At 44.1% G+C, this 18,695-nt stretch overlaps 1 protein-coding gene across 6 annotated transcripts in view; it reads left to right on the forward strand.

Moving 5' to 3' along the window:
• Positions 1-18,695, forward strand: part of SLC22A23 (solute carrier family 22 member 23) — a 110,668-nt gene that overhangs the window by 15,507 nt on the left and 76,466 nt on the right. For 4 of the 6 annotated variants that reach the window (XM_083747267.1, XM_083747268.1, XM_083747269.1 and 1 more), the window contains exons 2-3: positions 6,918-7,021; positions 10,074-10,228. In XM_083747267.1, the coding sequence (XP_083603393.1) occupies positions 6,918-7,021; positions 10,074-10,228 (259 nt within the window). Of the gene's footprint in view, positions 1-5,858; positions 6,159-6,917; positions 7,022-10,073; positions 10,229-18,695 lie in introns of those variants that run through there. The other 2 variants (XM_083747272.1, XM_083747271.1) reach the window with 2 other exon arrangements.

Consider the following 18,695-nt stretch of genomic DNA (forward strand, 5'->3'; position numbering starts at 1 on the left):
TCCACAGACAGCTTTCTGGGTCATGTGGCCAGCATGACTAAACCGCTTCTGGTGCAATGGGGCACTGTGATGGAAACCAGAGAGCATGGAAATGCCATTTACCTTCCTGCCACAGCGGTACCTATTTATCTACTTGCACTGGCATGCTTTCAAACTGCTAGGTTAGCAGGAATTGGGACAGAGCAAAGGGAGCTCACCTGGTCACACAGATTCAAACTGCTGACCTTCTGATGAGCAAGCCCAATAGGCTCAGTGGTTTAGAATACAGCGCCACCCACTCCCTCTAGTAGTTACATTACATTGCATTCCACCTTTCCTCTCAAAGGAGGATATGTTGGACAAGATGTACCTTGATCTGATCTAGTTGGGTACTTCTTGTGTTCTTGAGGAAGAGTGCATGCTGAGGATCACTGAACACAGATCTCTAAACTGTTAAGGTAGTGTAGAGAAACTTTATCTTCTCTGTCTGGGCCTCAGGACTCTCCTTAGGACAGACCCACTCTCTGCAGGCCACACCCCTCATTGACCTTTTACATCACACTTCTGAGTGGTTTTTGCCTGGTTGGGATGTGTCTTTGAACTCTAATGCCTCTTTACTTGTCTGGATGGAGGCTGGATGATTTGGGATTATCGTGAATGGATTTTGATGTGGAAGGGCTGTAAGACCAGCTCAGTTCTGGTGCTCCAAAGCTGCACTCCATCAGGGGTGCCCCAGGACATTTTGCTGCCTCCCACTTATAAATATGGGGCTCTCCTGCACCTACGCTGCCATGCCCCCCCCCGACTGCACTATTGTCTGCAATTGCACTCGCACTGCTGCCACGATGCAGCAGCAAGCATACAGCATGAGTGGGAAGGCCATGGGCCATGTGACAGCAATGCCAGTGGTGCGGGCAAAGCCGCAGTGCGGCTGGCAGTGGAGCAGTGGCGGGGGTGAGGAGGCAGTTGGATCTGCCGCCTGAGCATAGCTGTCAACTTACAGATTTGAGAATAAGGGACCAACAGCCTCGAAAATAAGGGATCAGCAGCCAAAATAAGGGATTTTAGTCAACCAGCTGAAATACGAAGTTAAAAGGGACCAGATAATTTGGGAGAGCAGTGCTGGTTTTTAGCCCTTCGTTTCCAGAGGTTGCTGCTCAAGACACCAGCTGATAAAACACTGCAATTAAATAACTACAAGCAGCAGCCACTTATCGTGCAAAACAAAGTCCAAGCTATGAAGATGGTGCTGCAGCTCTGTATCTTTTCTCTCGTGCTCCATCTGCAGCTCTCAGTTCCATCAAGTGGGGCAGGAGGAAAGGGGGGGGGGGAATAGCGCCCGAAGTAAACCTGCAGATCAGACCATCTATGCTAGTCTACCACTACAAATCTATGGGAGAAGCGCTTGCGGTCCTTCCTCTGCTTTCCCCCTCTATGGTTAGCCCTTGGAACACCTGGCCGCGCCTCCGCCTCCTCTCTCTGAACTGCTTTCTCTATGGTTGCCCTCGCACTCCTCTCAAGGCTCCTCAGCAATTCATAGGCCGCGCCAGGCTGCCCATCTCATCCAGGTCCTTTGGTGGTGCAGCCGCAGTACGGCCTAGCGGGAGCGGTGGCAATGGTGATGGGCAGAGGGGAGGCCCCAGGCAGAGACGGTCAGTTCAGCGGCCGCAAGGAGGATGGCGGCGGAAGGGCCCGAGGCTCCCGCCAGTCCCGGCGGGGAGGGGCTCCCGGGAGCCAAGGCTGGTGACAGGAGGCCGGAGAGGGGCAGGCCAGGCAGCCAAGCAACACAGTTGGAGCTTCCCTCCTCCCTGGCTGGCAGGGAGGGAGAGGAGCTGCTTCCTTTGAAACCCGGGAAATTTAAGGGACATCATCAATAAGGGACAGCAGTGGGACACGGCGCTGGGATAAGGGAGTTTCCCGCCAAATAAGGGACGGTTGACAGCTATGCGCCTGAGGCAAATTGCTTCACCTCGCCTCATTGAAGACTCCAGAGCTGCTCAGGGGCACAATGTTCTTGGATTCCAACCATATGTCTTTTTGTCATATGTCCCAGTTAGAGATTTTCTTGAAACACAAAGGAGAGTCTGCTAGCCTGAATTCTGCCCTTCCTTGCTTTAAGGTGGCGCCATGTTGCTTAGAATGGTGCCACCCTTGAGCATATTAGGGTGGTTGACATACTTAGGATACCTGACACCAACCTGGAGGTGTGCCACTACTGCCAGAGCGGGCTAGTCAGCTATGGGGATGCCAGATCAGCTTCAGCCCTTTTGCCTCTGGTGAAAAGGCTGGGGTTAACCATGTATCTGGAATTTACTTAGCATACGCTTCCTTATATTGCCAAATGCAAGGAGTAAAGCCAACGTCGGAGCTGGGAAAAGCATGCGTTTGCCTACTACTGGAGTACACAAATTGGTGGGGCTGGCAGCTTTGCCAAGGCTGTGTTGTATATCCCTCCCCACCCCCACCCCCCTGTGTCCACAGGAGAGAGACTCGAAATCTGCTGTAGATTGGCTGTGTGGCATTTAAATTGCTGAAACTTTGTGGCCAGGGGGGAATTCCATCGGTTACAATGTTATGAACTGTAACAAGAAGTAATATTATTAGGGCTGACAGAATGCCAAAGGGGCAGGTTATCTCATTAAATTAGTCTGCACATTTCTCTGCTGTGGCAAATAAACAAGTAAATTGAGATGGCAAATGACTTGAATTTCCGCTGTGCCTTTTTTAAAAACAACAACAACAACACACAATCCACTAGTAGCAATGTCAAAAAAAAAATATTTTAAAATATCTGGGAGGATTTTTTTAAAAGGTGGTGGGGAGAAATTAAATCCTGTTACGGTAACAGAATCCCTGCTTTTGTATAGCTCTCTCCTCCCAGGCAATATAAAAATGCCTTTTTATATTGTTCTGTGATAGCTGAATCTCTATTCTAACTTAATTAGATTTACAGTCAAATCACCTTTACTTGGAAATACGCCCCATTATGTTCAGTGGAGTTTACTGCTACTAGTAAGTGTGTTCTGATATTCCAGGAACTAACATTCAACTTAAACCCAGCTTTACACAAGGCAGTCTTTCTATGGGTGCAATAGGTCTTGCACAGTCTAAGTCTAAGAGATCACCAGACTGGCAAAGGCTAGCATAGAAAGAAGAAAGCCTTGTTTATGGTTGCATCATAGCTCAGATCATGTTCTCCCTGGGCTGACTGATTGCAGGTCTATGTGGGTGTTGCTGGCAGGACATTTTGAGAAGCCTTCAAGTTTCAAAGGTGAGATAGGAACGCTTTTGGAATAGCCTACTCAGCTCCATGAGTTTGGAGGGGTTATGATTGGAATAAGCACAGCCACCTGGGGTGGATGAGAAAAAATATAGCAGTAGGACCTTAGGAATGAGCTGCTTATAAACTCAAAGATGGAATTTCAAAATGGAACCTGAGAGATTTGGACCAATGTGCCTAGTAATTCCCAGACTAGTGAGTCTTGCTTCAGACGGACTTCCCAGCGGGGACATGCAATTAAGCTTCATTCAGAGGCAGAACCCACAGACACAACAAAGAAGCGACAGCAGAGAGTGAAAATATTTCTCATTGAAACTAAGCTTTAGTCCTGTGTGCTGCTATGTACATAGTGGTACGTGATTGGAAAATATTGAATGTAGCCATGAATCTGTTTCCTTTAAATAAAACCACACAAAGAAAGAAAGAAAGAAAGAAAGCTCTGCTGCATAGCTTTGCATTTCAAAATATTATTCAGTGGAGTAGCCTAGAGGGAAATGAGCAACTGTGCTATGTCGTGATGGGAATGGCACCTGGCTGTTTTTGAGGGAATGAATGTGATATTGCGCCCTCTGTTAAGGGCGGAAGCTAACAGGTCCCATGACACATGCAAGGTTTCGTTAAGGGGTTCCCTTTCAGGGTACAGGCTGGCGAATTTGGGAATTTGGTTTGTGTTAATTGTGTACAGAACTAGGAGGCGTTAGATGCTCTGTCTGCACAGTCTCCCCTGGCTGCTTTGCTAGCATTCAATTCAGACATTTTTTAATAGCCACCTTGGGGAAAGCCATTTACCTGGAGGCAGCTGCTGACAGTTCCAGAAAGGGCATTAACGGTGGCAGGAGCAGCCAACGTAGGAAGCGATCTTTTGCAACCTACTTTTTGCTGAGTGCCAGCCAACACCCTGATGAGCTAAAGCAGGCATGGGAAGCTTTTTTCTCTTTGGAGGGTAACATTTGCTTGGCGGGGGCACTGTAATCTGTCAGAGGGTGCATGCTTAGTGGTGGGCTGGAGCCAGGATTAGGCACCCCATTTTCTTCCTTCCTTCCTCTCTTTCTGCCACCTACTTTCCCTCTACAACAGCTGGAGTTTCTGAACCTTTTTCAGAGGCAGCCCCGTGTATAACACATTGCAGCAATGTAATTTGAGGTTACCAGAGCATAGATGGCAGAGGTTGAGCTATCCCTGTCCAGATAGGGGAACATCAGCTGGGAAGCTGATGGAAGGCACTCCACACCACCGAGGCCACAAGTACCCCCCCAGGCTGTGCAACCGCTCCTTCAGAGGGAGTGTAATGCCATCAAGAACAGGCAACCACCCACCCATCCGGTCTAGGGAGCCACCCACTCACAGTGTCTCAGGTCCTTTTTAGATTGAGCTTCAGTTTATTGGCTCTCCTCCAGTTCATTACCAAGGCAAGTATGAGCTAGGAAAGTAACAAATGTCAGACTCTCAGGAAAAAAGCAAGGTATAGCCCCCTTGCTTGGAAATGTCCTTAGCAGCAGAATGCTGCATCAGTAGCCAGAATGCTATAGCTTTCTACAGCAGGAGTCTGCAAACTTTTTCAGTGGTGGGCCAGTCCACCGTCCCTCAGAACATGCGGTGGGCCAGACTATATTTTTTTTGGGGGGGGGGGGAGAATATGAATGAATTCCTATGCCCCACACATAACCCAGAGATGCATTTTAAATAAAAGCACACGTTCTACTCATGTAAAAACACCAGGAAAGCCCCACACATAACCCAGAGATGCATTTTAAATAAAAGCACATGTTCTACTCATGTAAAAACACGCTGATTCCCAGACCGTCCACAGGCCGGATTGAGAAGGCGATTGGGCCGCATCCAGCCCCCGGGCCTTAGATTGCCTACCCCTGTTCTACAGGTACCTGATGTCTTCTTTCTATGTAATGTCTTGTGAATCGGGCTAAATATGCCTCATATAATCATGCATGAATCATGCTGAAGCTTTTTTCATAAGTAGCTACCTAGCAACTCAGATCTACCTCTGACTACCTCTGAGGTTATATACGTAGTCCTCCTTTGATCTTCCAGCTCAGGTTCTGAAAACTATATCTGGGGAGGCCACATCAGGTTCCCCCATCTTTTTCATGTAGTTTGACTGTATGCACGGAGTTCAGAATCTCTTGTCATTTGCAGACCTCCTCATGCAGAAAACTGTGGTCAGGCTGTTCTTCTGTCATGAGAAGAGCTTTTGTGGAGAAACCCAGGGAAATCCTGTTAATGTGGTTTAGCCACTGTGTCTTGTGATACAGCAACTATGTGTTCCACATGCCTTCCAGCTAACATTTAGGCCTGGGAAAACGTTATCTCAGCTGTTTGAAGGCAGCAGAGGAACAGACACCCTGGTGCCGTATCCTGTTCATTCCCACTCTTGCAAAAACAAACAACAACAACAAAAAACCCTTAAAATAGCTTGTTGAGCAGGTTTGGATGATGAGGCTGAATATCAGCCAAGTTTTCCTATCCTGCGTCACCTGTCCAAAACCTTTCTCAGAAAGTGTGATGCTCTGGTATTATACATTTTAGCAGGATCTATAAAAAAGTATTATTTATATAAGAACTTAAGAAGCTGCCTTTATACTGAATCAAGCTATGAGTCCGTCTGTATTCCAATATGTCTCCTGCTATTCCAACCTGGAGCAGACCTCCTGGGTTTCAATGAGAGGTCTTCCCCAACCCAACTACCTGAGAACCTTTGAAATGAAGGTGTTGTGGATTGAATCTGCATGTAAAGCAATGGCCCCTCAGACAGCACCATGGTTTTTCATGGTGGTTTGTCTTCAGCACTGGCGGTGGAAGAGGAGTGCACTGCCCCCAGCAGCGCGGTCCTGGTGGGTTGCCATCACGGCTGCTCCCCAGGACGCACGCCACGCTCCTGCGGGTGGCGCCCCATGCCAGCCCTGCCCCCGCCTTCTCTGTGTCTATGTATTTCTAATAGTATAACCAAATCAATACCGGTAATTTTTATATAATTATAAAAACTACTCTGAAAATTTATTAATCCAAAAATGAAACCTTCATCTGGTTGTAAATATTAAGATTATACCAGCAAGAATAAGTCTTTCTGTAAAAAAAGAGAAAAAAGATTTAAATCAAGTCTTACTGACTAATGATTTAAATCATGATTTAAATTGTGATTTAAATCATGATTTAAATCTTGATTTAAAACAAATCCACCCTGCTTAAGAGAAGGGGGGGGGGGAGTTAAATTGGATTTGAAAATCATGAATTAGTTCACAGCCCTAGCTTCAACGTTAGGGCAGAATTCATTTTGTTAACTGCTAGATTAAAAGTAGTCACTGATACCTAATGCCAAAGGCGTTTTACTGGAACAGCTTATGTTAGTGAGTGCATGCAAACTTTCCAGAACTCTAAAGGTTTAAAGTAAACCCAGATTTTCTGAACAGATGATTACAGGTGACCAAGCTCAGGTGTATAATCTGGTATTCACAGCTACGTATAAAAAATACTCTGGAAAGATGCTTTAAAAGCTTGCTCTCTAGATGTTGTGGGGCTCCAAACTTCATCATAACCAGCCATCAGGGATGATGAGTGTTTTGCCCTCTGATGGTATAAGTAATTCTATTCAGGTGTATGAGTGCACATTTTAAATGCATCTTGTTTTCTTCTTCTTTTCCAGTGGGATCTTGTTTGTGATTCTGCCTGGAAAGTCCACATCGCAAAATTCTCCCTGCTTGTAGGATTAATCTTTGGCTACCTAATAACAGGATGTATAGCTGACTGGTAAGTGCAAATTCACACAGAGATTAAAAGCGATAAATATGTCTCTCTAAAGCATTATGAAACTGCTTTTCTCTCCCCCTTGAATGCTATTACCTCTTCCTTGGCATTCCACTTCAATGCGTGTGTCACAAGCGCAGCACATTTCACAACTGACTTGCCGCTGATTGATATTGTTGTTGTGGAAAATGAAGTCATTTTAAATTTTTAAAGAAGGTGCTTGAGATAACGGGTGGCTTAACCTGATGTACTTGCACTAAAGCTAGCTGGCAGCCCAATTTTATTAAACTGCGGTAGCCTTGCAGAGGTGGCTGGACCAGCTTTGGGTCACTATGTAACAACATTTTTTTAAAAAAGGGAAGAAGACGGAGAGAGCAAGGAAAACAAAAGTGCTACTTAATCTGAAATGATACGCAGTATTTCCCCAGTACAAAGATGTAATTCCTCCAGAGACACATACATTTATTCCTGCCCAATCATGTAAGAGAAGAGAACACTGACATACAAATTATATACAAATCTGAATAGAAAAAATAGTTGCTTCTAATACTAATAAAAAATGCATTTTTTTTTTTAAATTCTTGTGTTTTGCAAAAGGAGCTCTTCCTTCTTGCATCCCAATCCAAATTTAATTGTGCTTCAAAACAAAGTATTTTTACATGACCAGTTATGCAAGTATGCAGATGGAGATGTGTGTTCCATATAGAATTCCCACTCTCTGATGAGCATCAGAAATGTGCCTCCAGTACCTGATTCTGCAAGTGATGCACATGGAAACTGATGACCCACATGGACCTACATAGTCAGGCATGTTTCATGATCAGTAAAATGAAAGGCTAACAACCTCTGGCACTACTGAATGCCCCGCCCCGAACTTTATTTAAATAAAAAAGCCTTCCTAAATACATTGCATATTGGAAGTGAGCGCATAGTTTTTCTTGCAACTTGTTGATACAGCTGAGTATCTTCTTAGCAGGTCTAGTTCCATGGAGAACAAAAAGAGTGAGGCAGTGGGTGGGAGGAGATGCAAAACACTGAATCTATGCTGCAGTCAGAAAAAATACCTTTATTGGTCTTCAAACAAACAAATAAAACAAAAAAAGCTATTGTGGAAAATATTTCTCCAAATGGTCTTACATACATGTAAATAGACCAAACTAAGAAATCCCTTGTTAGACCCCTGCTAGACCATCTTCCTGTTGCTTGGCAACCAGCAGAAACCAAAACTGTGGTTTATTAAACATGTTCGCTACTTGAGGCTGGATTAGCTGTTAGGACGTTGATCTCATCTGGATAATGGCTGCAATCTATGGCACAGCGGTCATAGATAGCATCTCCACCTGCTTCTGCTTTGCTGGTTGGAAATAGTAATCCACACAGCAGGCTCCTTAAGGAATAAGATACATTATATACACACATACATACTTGAAAGAGTTTTTGTGTAGGGTTTTTGATTTCAAGGGGTGTTTCCTTTTAGCTGCGTCTATTTGCTTTGTGGACTGAGAACTGGTGCGCAAGATGTGAATGGCACTAGAACAATTGTGTGTGTTGTGAGAGACCTTTATTCCAAGATGTCTTGAAAAGAACAGCTCCAGTGTGTATCTTTGGCCATTTGAAAGGTACCAATCAGCCCCACTCACCTCACAGAGTGTTTGTTGTGGGGGAGGAAGGGAAAGGAGAATGTTAGCCGCTTTGAGACTCCTTAAAGGGAGTGAAAGGCGGGATATCAAATCCAAACTCTTCTTCTTCTTCTTCAATGTAAAGCAATAGCGATTTTGAGAAATTCAATTTTAAGTAGGTGCTGTCAGTGGCGGAGCTTCACGCTCCGGCACCAGGGGGTGGAGAGCAGGTAGGAATGGGTCTGGCACACATCCTGGGGTGTGTGGCATGCCACCTGTGGGGGCGTGGCACCCAGTGCAGGCGGGGGGGGGGCAGCCGCGATGGCACCCCACTGGGATCACGTTGCTGGGGACGGTGCGCTCCCCCCACACTCCTCTTCCTCCGCCACTGGGTGCTGTGCATTTTGCTAGATAATAAGGACACCAAAATGTTTGTGAATGAAAAGGGGTTTGCTTTTATTCTCGCCCCCAAACCACCCATCAAAACCAAATGTTGATGAAACTGCTAAGTCTACAGTCAGGATTGAAATATAAGAAATTAAAAAAGAACTCTAGAGAGCTTTTAGACACACCCAGTGGGTCTTTGTCCCCACCGCCCCACTGGAAAGCAGATCCTGATGCCCATGACAGAAGTGGGGGACCTGAGGCTCTCTGTGTTGTTGGACTGCAACTCCCATCAGCGCAGCCAGTACATTGTATAGCCAATGATCATGTTTGGTGGGAATTGTAGTCCAACAACATCTAGATCCGTGTTTGCCAAACTTGGGTCTCAAGCTGGTTTCGGACTACAAATCCCATCATCCCTAGCCACCAAGAGCTGTTGTCAGGGATGATGGGAACTGTAGTCCAAAAACAGTTGGAGACCCAAGTTTGGCAAACACTGATAGATTGTCACAGGCCCCCTGCCCCTGACTTATGAGAAGCTGGCTTACCATTTGTTTATGGAGACAATTCAAGGAGCTGGCAAAGCCGTATTCAGCTTGGCACCAAGGTTTCTGAAGGATCAGCTGCTCCCATCTGAGCCTTAGCACTCATCAGTATTGTTATTGGAGACCCTTCTCTGGGTGCCCATTCCACACTGAACTTCACGTCTCCTTTCTATTCACCCTTTAACCCATGAAGAAGCATGAATGGTATTAGGCTATCTAAGAGGAGTAGGTGGCATTTGAAGATGGGCACCCTGGTTGTAGCATCCCCCTCCCTAAGAACACATGAGTGGATCCTGCTGTTCTAAAAACATATTATTTCAAAATGCAAGACATATTGCTTACAGACCTACTGTGTGATATTGCTCCCTAAGTATCTCCATAGAGAAATTTAAGAATCAAAGTTGTTGGGGGATGGGGAATGTTGCATCCAGAGCAGAACTCTTATTTGAAAAATGGAGTGTGGAATTTGAAATACATTTGGCTTTGTTCCTCTTTTTATTTCTGTAGGGTTGGTCGTCGGCCAGTGCTGCTCTTCTCTGTTCTATTCATTTTGATATTTGGACTATCTGTGGCCCTCTCCGTGAATGTGACGATGTTCAGCACACTCAGGTTTTTCGAAGGGTTTTGCCTGGCTGGAATAATCCTTTCGTTGTACGCTCTGAGTAAGTATTGCTTTTGTAATGCATCCTGCCTACCTTAAGAAACGTATCTTCTTCCGTATGCCAGAATTTGTTGCAGACTGTGTTTCAACATTATGCAGAAAAAAAGAGAGATGAAATGTTAATTCAGCATGCATTTTCTTGTGTCGTGTTGTTGAGGAAACTAGACAGAATGTCTTGCATCTAGTTCATAACCACAGTATCAAGACAGAAGCAGTAGTAATGCAGTGCTTTCTTACTGAAATCTGTACCCCTCTATGAGAACATCAGCAGAACTCTGCTGGATCACTCCAAAGGTCCACCCAGGCCAACAGTGTGTCTCCACTTATGGCCGGTCAGGTGCCTCTGCAAGATCACAGATGTGGCATAATTATTTGTTTCCAGCATTCAGTCATCTATGGTACCCTGTATCTAATCATGGAAGCTTTCTTTGACTTCTCAGAAACCGATATACATTGAGAGAGACATTTTCCATTAATTTGCTAATGTTGTTTTGTTTTCAAATGGCTGAGATCAGTGAGACCTCAGTTAAAGTGAAAGCTGTGTGTTGATGCATTGGTTCATTATAAGGAGTTTCTGGTAATAATTTAGTACTGCTTTTTTATCTGTATCTCCAGGAGGCCCCGAGTTGAAAAAGAAAGCCTCAGTATCAGTAGAGTGCAGGATTCTGCAATTATTATCATGCAGTTGTTAATATTATTTTACCCTACATGGTAAACCATCATCCTTAATACAGTTTTACATGTAGTTGCAGGAAATGGGTGATTTGCTTCATTTGGATGTAACACTAAACTGTGGTTTAGCATTACCTGAACAAGCCCCAGGCTTGTGAGCTCCCTTACCCCTCCTCTAGTACAGACACATTAAAAAAACAACCAGAATGCAACACTCTTTCGCTTGGTTAGAAATCACTCTTGTAAGTGGAGGAGGCTTTCTGCTAGTGGAAGGGCATCTTTGGAACCAAGCCAATGTCAATAAAGTATGGGATATTTGCGTGTCTGTTTAAATATGCATACACTGCTTTCCACCATAAAAGCCCTCAAGGCAGCTTGCAGAAACAATATTACACCATGCTCAAAGCATTATAGCATTTATCCACAGATCTAATGTACTGAGCTTACCAAGTTGAATAGAAAGGGATGGGGGTGGGGAAGAAATATTCCACCAAACAAGAATAATGCAGTTAATTTTCAGTGCTGATACAAAATGCAATTGTGGAATTATTTTATATTTTATATTTAATCACCTGACACTGTAGCATTTCAATTTCTTTCACCATTTTGGTGAATCTGACTATTTTATAAGCTTAAGACCTATAATCTCCACTCAACAGAAATTGAAACTGAAATCTCATGGACTAATTGATAGGATCCATATTTTGAGCCTTGTGTTTCTTCAGTGGCAGTCCCTTAATCACATGGCAAACCCAATCAAAAAATCAGCAGAGAGTTTTTTTTGTTTGACAGGTTTTTTGTTAGATCCTCTCCAGTCCTTTGAACGCTTATGAACATCAAGTCTAAATTTGTATCTCTTAACCTCAACATGCATTGTTGCTGTGAATGCATTTTTGCTCTACATTCACTTACCTGTCAGTGCCACTGAAGTCAATGTAGCGTTCTTCTGAGTAGACTCTTATAGGCTTTTGCTTACTGTCACTCAAATGGCATGCAGTATACTGTACAAACATTGATGCCCAATAGTCATGTGATTGGAGACAATAACATTTGATTATGGCTAATGCTTTCAGAAGGAAAATCTTAATCCTTACTGCCATCATAAACTTTTAAGAAAGAACAGGATTGAGAAAGATAAAGATATGCTGTTTGAGGAGAGTCAAAGCCAAATTAGTGAGCACCAGGGAGTTAGAACTGTCAAATCATCCTTAAATCTGACAAGCAAGCATCCTCTGACTATGGGAGCCCTTCAGTCAAGGCTCAGCCAGTGGAAGAACTAATTATGAAGAGTGTATCTAAGCATGGGCAGATGCCTTTTTGCTCATTACCTAATGGCTAATGTGTCATATTTTCTTCTTAGAAGACAAGGAAGGTTCTCTCTCTCTCCTCCTTTCTTGTTTTTTAAAACTTCTAACAGGGTCACCTAAGGACAGCAGTAGTTCTTAGCGAAATGGTGAAGTGTATAAATCTATGCAAGTGGAAATAATTTTCCATTTTTCAGGTAGATGCTCCTGTCATTTTTAACACCTACCTCGTTAAAATGCTGTGGTCCACCTCTATGACGACCTTAACCTTAGAGCACAAAAGCATATACACAGTGGCACAGATCTGCACACAGTTGCGGCGTGTTCAGTAATTTCATGGATGGTCGAGCTAAAAATCATCTTGCAATATTAGGAAGCATAGGTGGCTGGCCTCTGAAAATAATCTTGTTGTAGTAGAGAATTAAGTCGCTGTGCCTATTGAAAATGCTGTCGGGCTGCTTTAAAATGCGGCAAAGGAAAAATACGATGACAAAGTAACCTCTGCTGCAATTGAAATAGAGGTTTTCACATTATGATAAGCAGTCTGCAGAGTAGAGCTCTGACTGAGTTCGAAGATGGGGAGGAAGATGCGCTGCCACAGGTCTCCCTGCTACCACCGTGGTCTGTGTGTACAGGGGGCAGAGGAAGATGTAGGAAGCCCTCCCTGAAAAGCAAATAGTTTTAGTAGAGCAACTGTCACGGGCTGGCAGAGTCAGGAGGAGGATGAGCCGGGGGGGGGGAGAGTGCACAATGGGGAGAGGATGAACCTGGGGGGGGGGGAGACCTAGTGGGTTGTGGGGTCATCCACTGGGGGGTGGGAGAGAATCAGAGACTTTTCTTTTTTTTCTTTTTCATTTCATGGGTAGTGTTGGGTAAACATCTTTAAATGCATGTGTGCTTTATATAGTTGACTTTAAAGGATTGCTCAGTTCCTCCCCCCCCCCCCACCTATGTCTGCTCAATTGAATTGGAACTTCACCTTTCCCACTCCCAGCAGCTATGAACATACCAGGGTGGTAGGGGCAACAGAACACAGTATCAATGATGGTGTGGGAAGCAGTGGTTTTAATAGCGCTAGTAGGAGTTATCTGTCCAGAAACAGCCTCTCTTTGAAGAATGGGTATGTTAAGTTGGGGAAAGAACTATACGTTTCTCTCCTCTCCCCCACAGCCACCGAACCTCGCGGACCTTTAGCCGGAATAGAATAAACACAAGGGGTACAAGGCTATCTGGGGCCAAGGTCAAGGTTTTCAGGCTTGTTCAGTTTATACAATTGATCTCTGCCATCTACTGAGTCTCTAGAGCTTTGGCATTGCTGCTGCAGGAGGAGGAAACCAAAGGCACTCCGCTGAGCTCCAGACAGTAACACACAAACCCCTGAAAAAGAAGAAAGAAAACTTAAATTCCCCAGAGTGGGTCCAAGGATACTCTGAAAACTGAAGATGGCAGGTGCAGTTGTTTGGGCCCTGCTTCTAGTAGCCTCCCACTTGATCTATACAGAGTTGAAAAGAGAAGTCCTGATCGTGCTTACCTGGTAAAGGGGAAGAGAGGGAGCAGGAAGAGAGAGAGAGAAATGGGGATGGAGGAGAGAAGAGGCAGGTGGAAGCAGCTGTCTGAGGAGGGAATGGAAGAGGTCGCTTTCCGATCTGAAGTGGCCATGCATGCTGGCTCCAGTGCATCCAGCCACCTCTAAAAGAAATACAGAAAAAGAATGAGAAATAGGGACATTTCATTCCCGTTTCTGCTGCTTGATAAGAAGGGGATAGGGGAATGGGTCCCTTTTTCTTTCAGTGGTGGGGGGTGGGGAAGAGAAATAAAAAAGGGATCCATTCTTATCAAGCAGCCAGTGAGCAAGGAAGGGAACGGATAGGTCCCTTGTCTCTCTCGCCTTCTCTCTCCTCCCCCACTCCTCACACAGGAAAAGAAGGGACCCTTTTATTCCCTTCCTGCCACTAAAATGATAAATAGGAGGATGGAGGAGCCTAAAACCAGGCTAGTGTAAAGGGGGAAAGAAAATGGTACAGCGATTGTCCTGGAGAGCATCTTGCCCGAAGCCCTCCACAAACCCAGCAGCACCATTAGCCTCATGTGCCAACCCTTCTGGTGGATCTCAATGTTGGTCCAGTCTCAGGTCTTGAGAAGGTTTGTGTAGGTATAGGTGGTCCTGAAGGTAATCTGGCCTCAAACTATTTAGAGCAGCCTTCCCCAACCTGGTGCCCTTTGGGACTCCCCCCCCCCAGTCCCAGCCAGCAAGGACAAAGAGCATAAGAGTGTGCTGGATCGCACCAGTGATCCATCTAATCCTTCATTGTGTTCTCATAGTAGCCAACCAGATGCTTGTGGGAAACCTGCAAACATGATTTAAGTGCAAGAACACTCTCCCCACCTGTGGCTTCCAGCAAACTGGCATTCAGAAGCATTACTGAGAGCCATGAGAGCCAGTGTGGTGTAGTGGTTAAGAGTGGTAGACTCGTAATTTGGTGAACCAGGTTCGCGTCCCCGCTCCTCCACATGCAGCTGCTGGGTGACCTTGGGCTGGTCACACTTCTCTGAAGTCTCTCAGCTTCACTCACCTCACAGAGTGTTTGTTGTAGTGGAGGAAGGGAAAGGAGAATGTTAGCCGCTTTGAGACTCCTGAGGGTAGGGATAAAGCGGGTTATCAAATCCAGGCTCCTCTTCTTCACTGCCTGCAACTGTGGTGGCAGAACATAACCAACATGGCTAGTAGCCTTTGATAGCCCTCCTCCATGAATTGGTCTAATTCTTTTTTCAAGCCATCTAGGTTGGTGGCCATCACTGCCTCCTGTGGGAGCGAACTCCATAGTTTAATGAAGCTGCACTTTCTTTCATCTCTCCTGCATCTTCCAACATTCAGCTTCATTGGACACCCATGAGTTCTAGTGTTATGATGGGAGCTGTAGTCTCAAAATACGCATCGCACCAGGTTGGGGGAGGCTGATTTAAGGACTTTAAAGGTGCTTTAAACTGGGTGTAGAATTGTGATAGTAGCCATTGCTGCCAGTACAAAATAGTTGTTGTTTGTGCCAATCAGTTGCCCTCCATGAGCAACAGGTCTGCCACAACCTGCAGTGCTTGAAGCTTCCAAATCACCTTGAAAAGCAGTCCTGTGTAGAGCATTTTGCGCTAGTCTAATCTAGATGAAACCAGAACATGAATTATTGTGAGCAGGTCCCAGATAGGGTCACAGCCGATGAATCAGCCATCTCAAGAAAACTATACAAGAAAGAAGATTCCACCTAAACATTAGGAAGAACTTCCTGACAGTAAGAGCTGTTCGACAGTGGAATTTGCTGCCAAGGAGTGTGGTGGAGTCTCCTTCTTTGGAGGTCTTTAAGCAGAGGCTTGACAACCATATGTCAGGAGTGCTCTGATGGTGTTTCCTGCTTGGCAGGGGGTTGGACTCGATGGCCCTTGTGGTCTCTTCCAACTCTATGATTCTATGATTCTATTCTTATGCTCTTACAAAGGCTTAGGTGAAAAAGAAGAAGGAGAAGAAACCCACCAAAGGACAGTTGACAAACGCCTAATTCACTTTGCTTTTTGCCCTAATCTTGCTTGATGAGGTACTTTACCAAACATAATTCCTAGATTTGGCATAGCTGCTAGCAGGCAGACCCTCCTGCCAGGATGTCTGCTCAGCAGATGGTAGCTTGGGTAGCAATGAATTAATCTGTCAGATTTGGTTTCGCTCAGTTTTCTAATCTTAATGTTCGATTCAACCCACTAAAAAAATGCCTGCCCAAACATTTGTACACATTTTGATGTGGACTTAATTTTTCTTAATATAATACAGTTTTGTATGCTATTTTCACCAATGTGCACATTTCTGTATGCATTGTTGTTGTTGAACTGTGCTGCAAAATTCAGAGCAATGCAAATTTCAAAGCATATCAGTGTTTGCTTTGGGAAGCATGAACTAATTTCATCTCTATACCTCATCAAGGCAGGCTGTGCTGAGGTAGGGACAGATCCATCACTTTCAGTTCTCTCCGTTTCACATCTTTCCAACCTTAAATTAAGTTCTCCACATTTCTGCCACAATTTGCAATTTTTTTAAAAAAAAAATCACCAGCAAAATTCATCAACATTTTAGTGTGATTTTCTCCTAATATAAACACATTTTTTTTTTGCAAACCGTTTCCCCTAATACAATGCATTTTAATGAATACTCTTCAGCTGTGAATTTCAAAGGATGGCTGTGTTTTCAGTTTCTTGCATTGTTTTGAGAAGTGAAAATTAGGTAGATTTGCTGTTAGATGTGAACTGAATTGATTTCTCTCCCCCCCCCCATCACCAGGGTAGAGTACAGAAGAGGCAGAGTCTGTCCCCATTTAGGAAGTTTGCCTCTTGGTCAGAAATAGCAAAAAGCAGGAAGAACAAGCTCAGCATGCAGCTCCATTGACAGAGATAAATGAACCAATCCTGATCCTCATTCTATATCAGGAGTGGCTAAACTTCAGCCCATGGACCATAGCCTCCCACCCAAAGATTTTCTGTGCCCACCACTCCAAAATCTGTTGTTTTATTTATTATTTATTAGTTTTTAATTATTCACTGCTTCTTTGTGGTGCCAAAAGGTTTTGGGGAACTCCCTCCCCAGGTCCCCTGTCAAAATCATAATGATAGCTATCTGGAAAATATATATCTGAACAAATCCAAAAATCCGATAGATGTATTAGGTTTTTTCCCCCTCATAGCCCCAGCAGTATTCTTTACAAGAAACTAGGTGCAGAAGGAGTAACTTTTGAAACCGCAAAGATGACATTCCCTATATGTTACAGAATATAAATTAGCAGCATAGTCATAACTCCTACATATCTGTGGCTACAGCCTCTTTCCAAAGGAAGCAGTAGATTCAAAGGGAAGTCTTGTTTCCATCCTGAATATCCTGTCAGTTACCAAGATTAGGATCTTGGAACTGAGCAAGGTACATAAATTCCTAATGCCACAGGACACACTAGATCATCTCACTTGAATCTTTTGTCAAAGTTTTCCTGTAGCCGTTTTGTAAAGAGGTTTCCTGAAGAGCCATAAAGTGTCTGCAAGCAGCTTTTGTCAGTGTCTAATGCAACACACAAATCTGCCCTATGTGTGTTTAATCAGAAGTACATCTGACTGGGTTCCATGGGGCTTATTCCCAAGAAGTGTGTGTGCATAGGCTAGCAGGTATAACACTGCGACTGTTTTCCCCCGTTGTCATTTGATGTCTGCTTTAACAGCTGCCATGCTAAACTGTCTTACTGAGATGTTTATATCATTATCTGCCTAATGATATCTGCCTAATCAGTGTGATTAAGAGGGGGGAATATGAATACCTTAAATAAAATTGTCAGCGTTTTGTTTTTCAAATTTATTTGCTGCTTGTGAGTTCCTGCACAGATCTAGAGTCAAATTGCTGTTACTCAGTTTTGCCTGGTCTATGTGAATCTTCCACTCCTGTTTATTTGAATGGCCAGTTACTTAACTACTTTAAACTGTCACCAAGACCATTTGGAAATGAACATGCATATAGGCTGTAGACCACAAGATTATAGATATATAAAGCTGCTCAAAATAATCACAGAAAAACTGTAACTCACTTTTTGGAGAGGGGGAGAATTGCGTATGCCACCTTAAGCTCCTTAGAGAAAAGGTGGGAAATAATAATAATAGCACTAGTAATAGGGCTAGTTCACTAGTAAAATGTCCTCCTTATTATCTCATCCCTGTGCCAGTGCTCCATGGAAACACTCTTACTGGTTGCATAATTCAAAAAACTGCTGGAAGTGCTGTTTTGATAATGGAAATATAAAAATAAAGATAATGGAAATTGTAATATTGGGTATTTGTTACATGGGATCCAGGGATAGCTGGGAGGTTTCATGTAGAGGCCATTTGTCTCTCTGAACTTGCTGCACTGCAAATTTAAAACATTGCTGCTTTTTATCATTTAAATTAATCAACTTTTCACTGGATTCTTGTGCACTCGTTGCAATTTTCTACTCTGAAAGCATTATGTTTTTGACAAAGGCATGTTAGACTTTGGCATGGGAAATCTTCTAACTCAGAGGTTGGGGGTTGAGATATAATACTTAAACATCAAGTGCTAGCAGTTGGGACTGTGCACAGAGAAGATATTTACCGGTGAATCAGTAGAAGTTTCTGTTTAGAAACACAAAGACAGTTTGGGCTCCAAGGTAGAGGTTCAGCTGCAAGGTGCACCGCCCTCCTGGGTGAACACTGGGCTCAGGAGGAAGCTGAATAGCTAGCCGTGGCTCTGAGATCCCAAGGCTCTTTTTCAAGCAGTTTTCAGATCTAAAATCCTTTTTTTTTCTAATGGCAATTGGGGATTTCCCAAGTGGAGCATTCAGAGCTCTGCCTTTGAAGACTAAAATATCATTGTGCTATTCCAGTGCATTCGTAAAAGACTTGTGTTTTTCTCTAGTTGTTTTGATGTTCTCTCTCCTTGTTGCCTTTCCCTTCTCTTTGGAC

The sequence above is a fragment of the Podarcis gaigeae genome, assembly GCF_964106915.1.
Source record: "Podarcis gaigeae genome assembly, chromosome: 7".
Classification (NCBI taxonomy): domain Eukaryota; kingdom Metazoa; phylum Chordata; class Lepidosauria; order Squamata; family Lacertidae; genus Podarcis; species Podarcis gaigeae.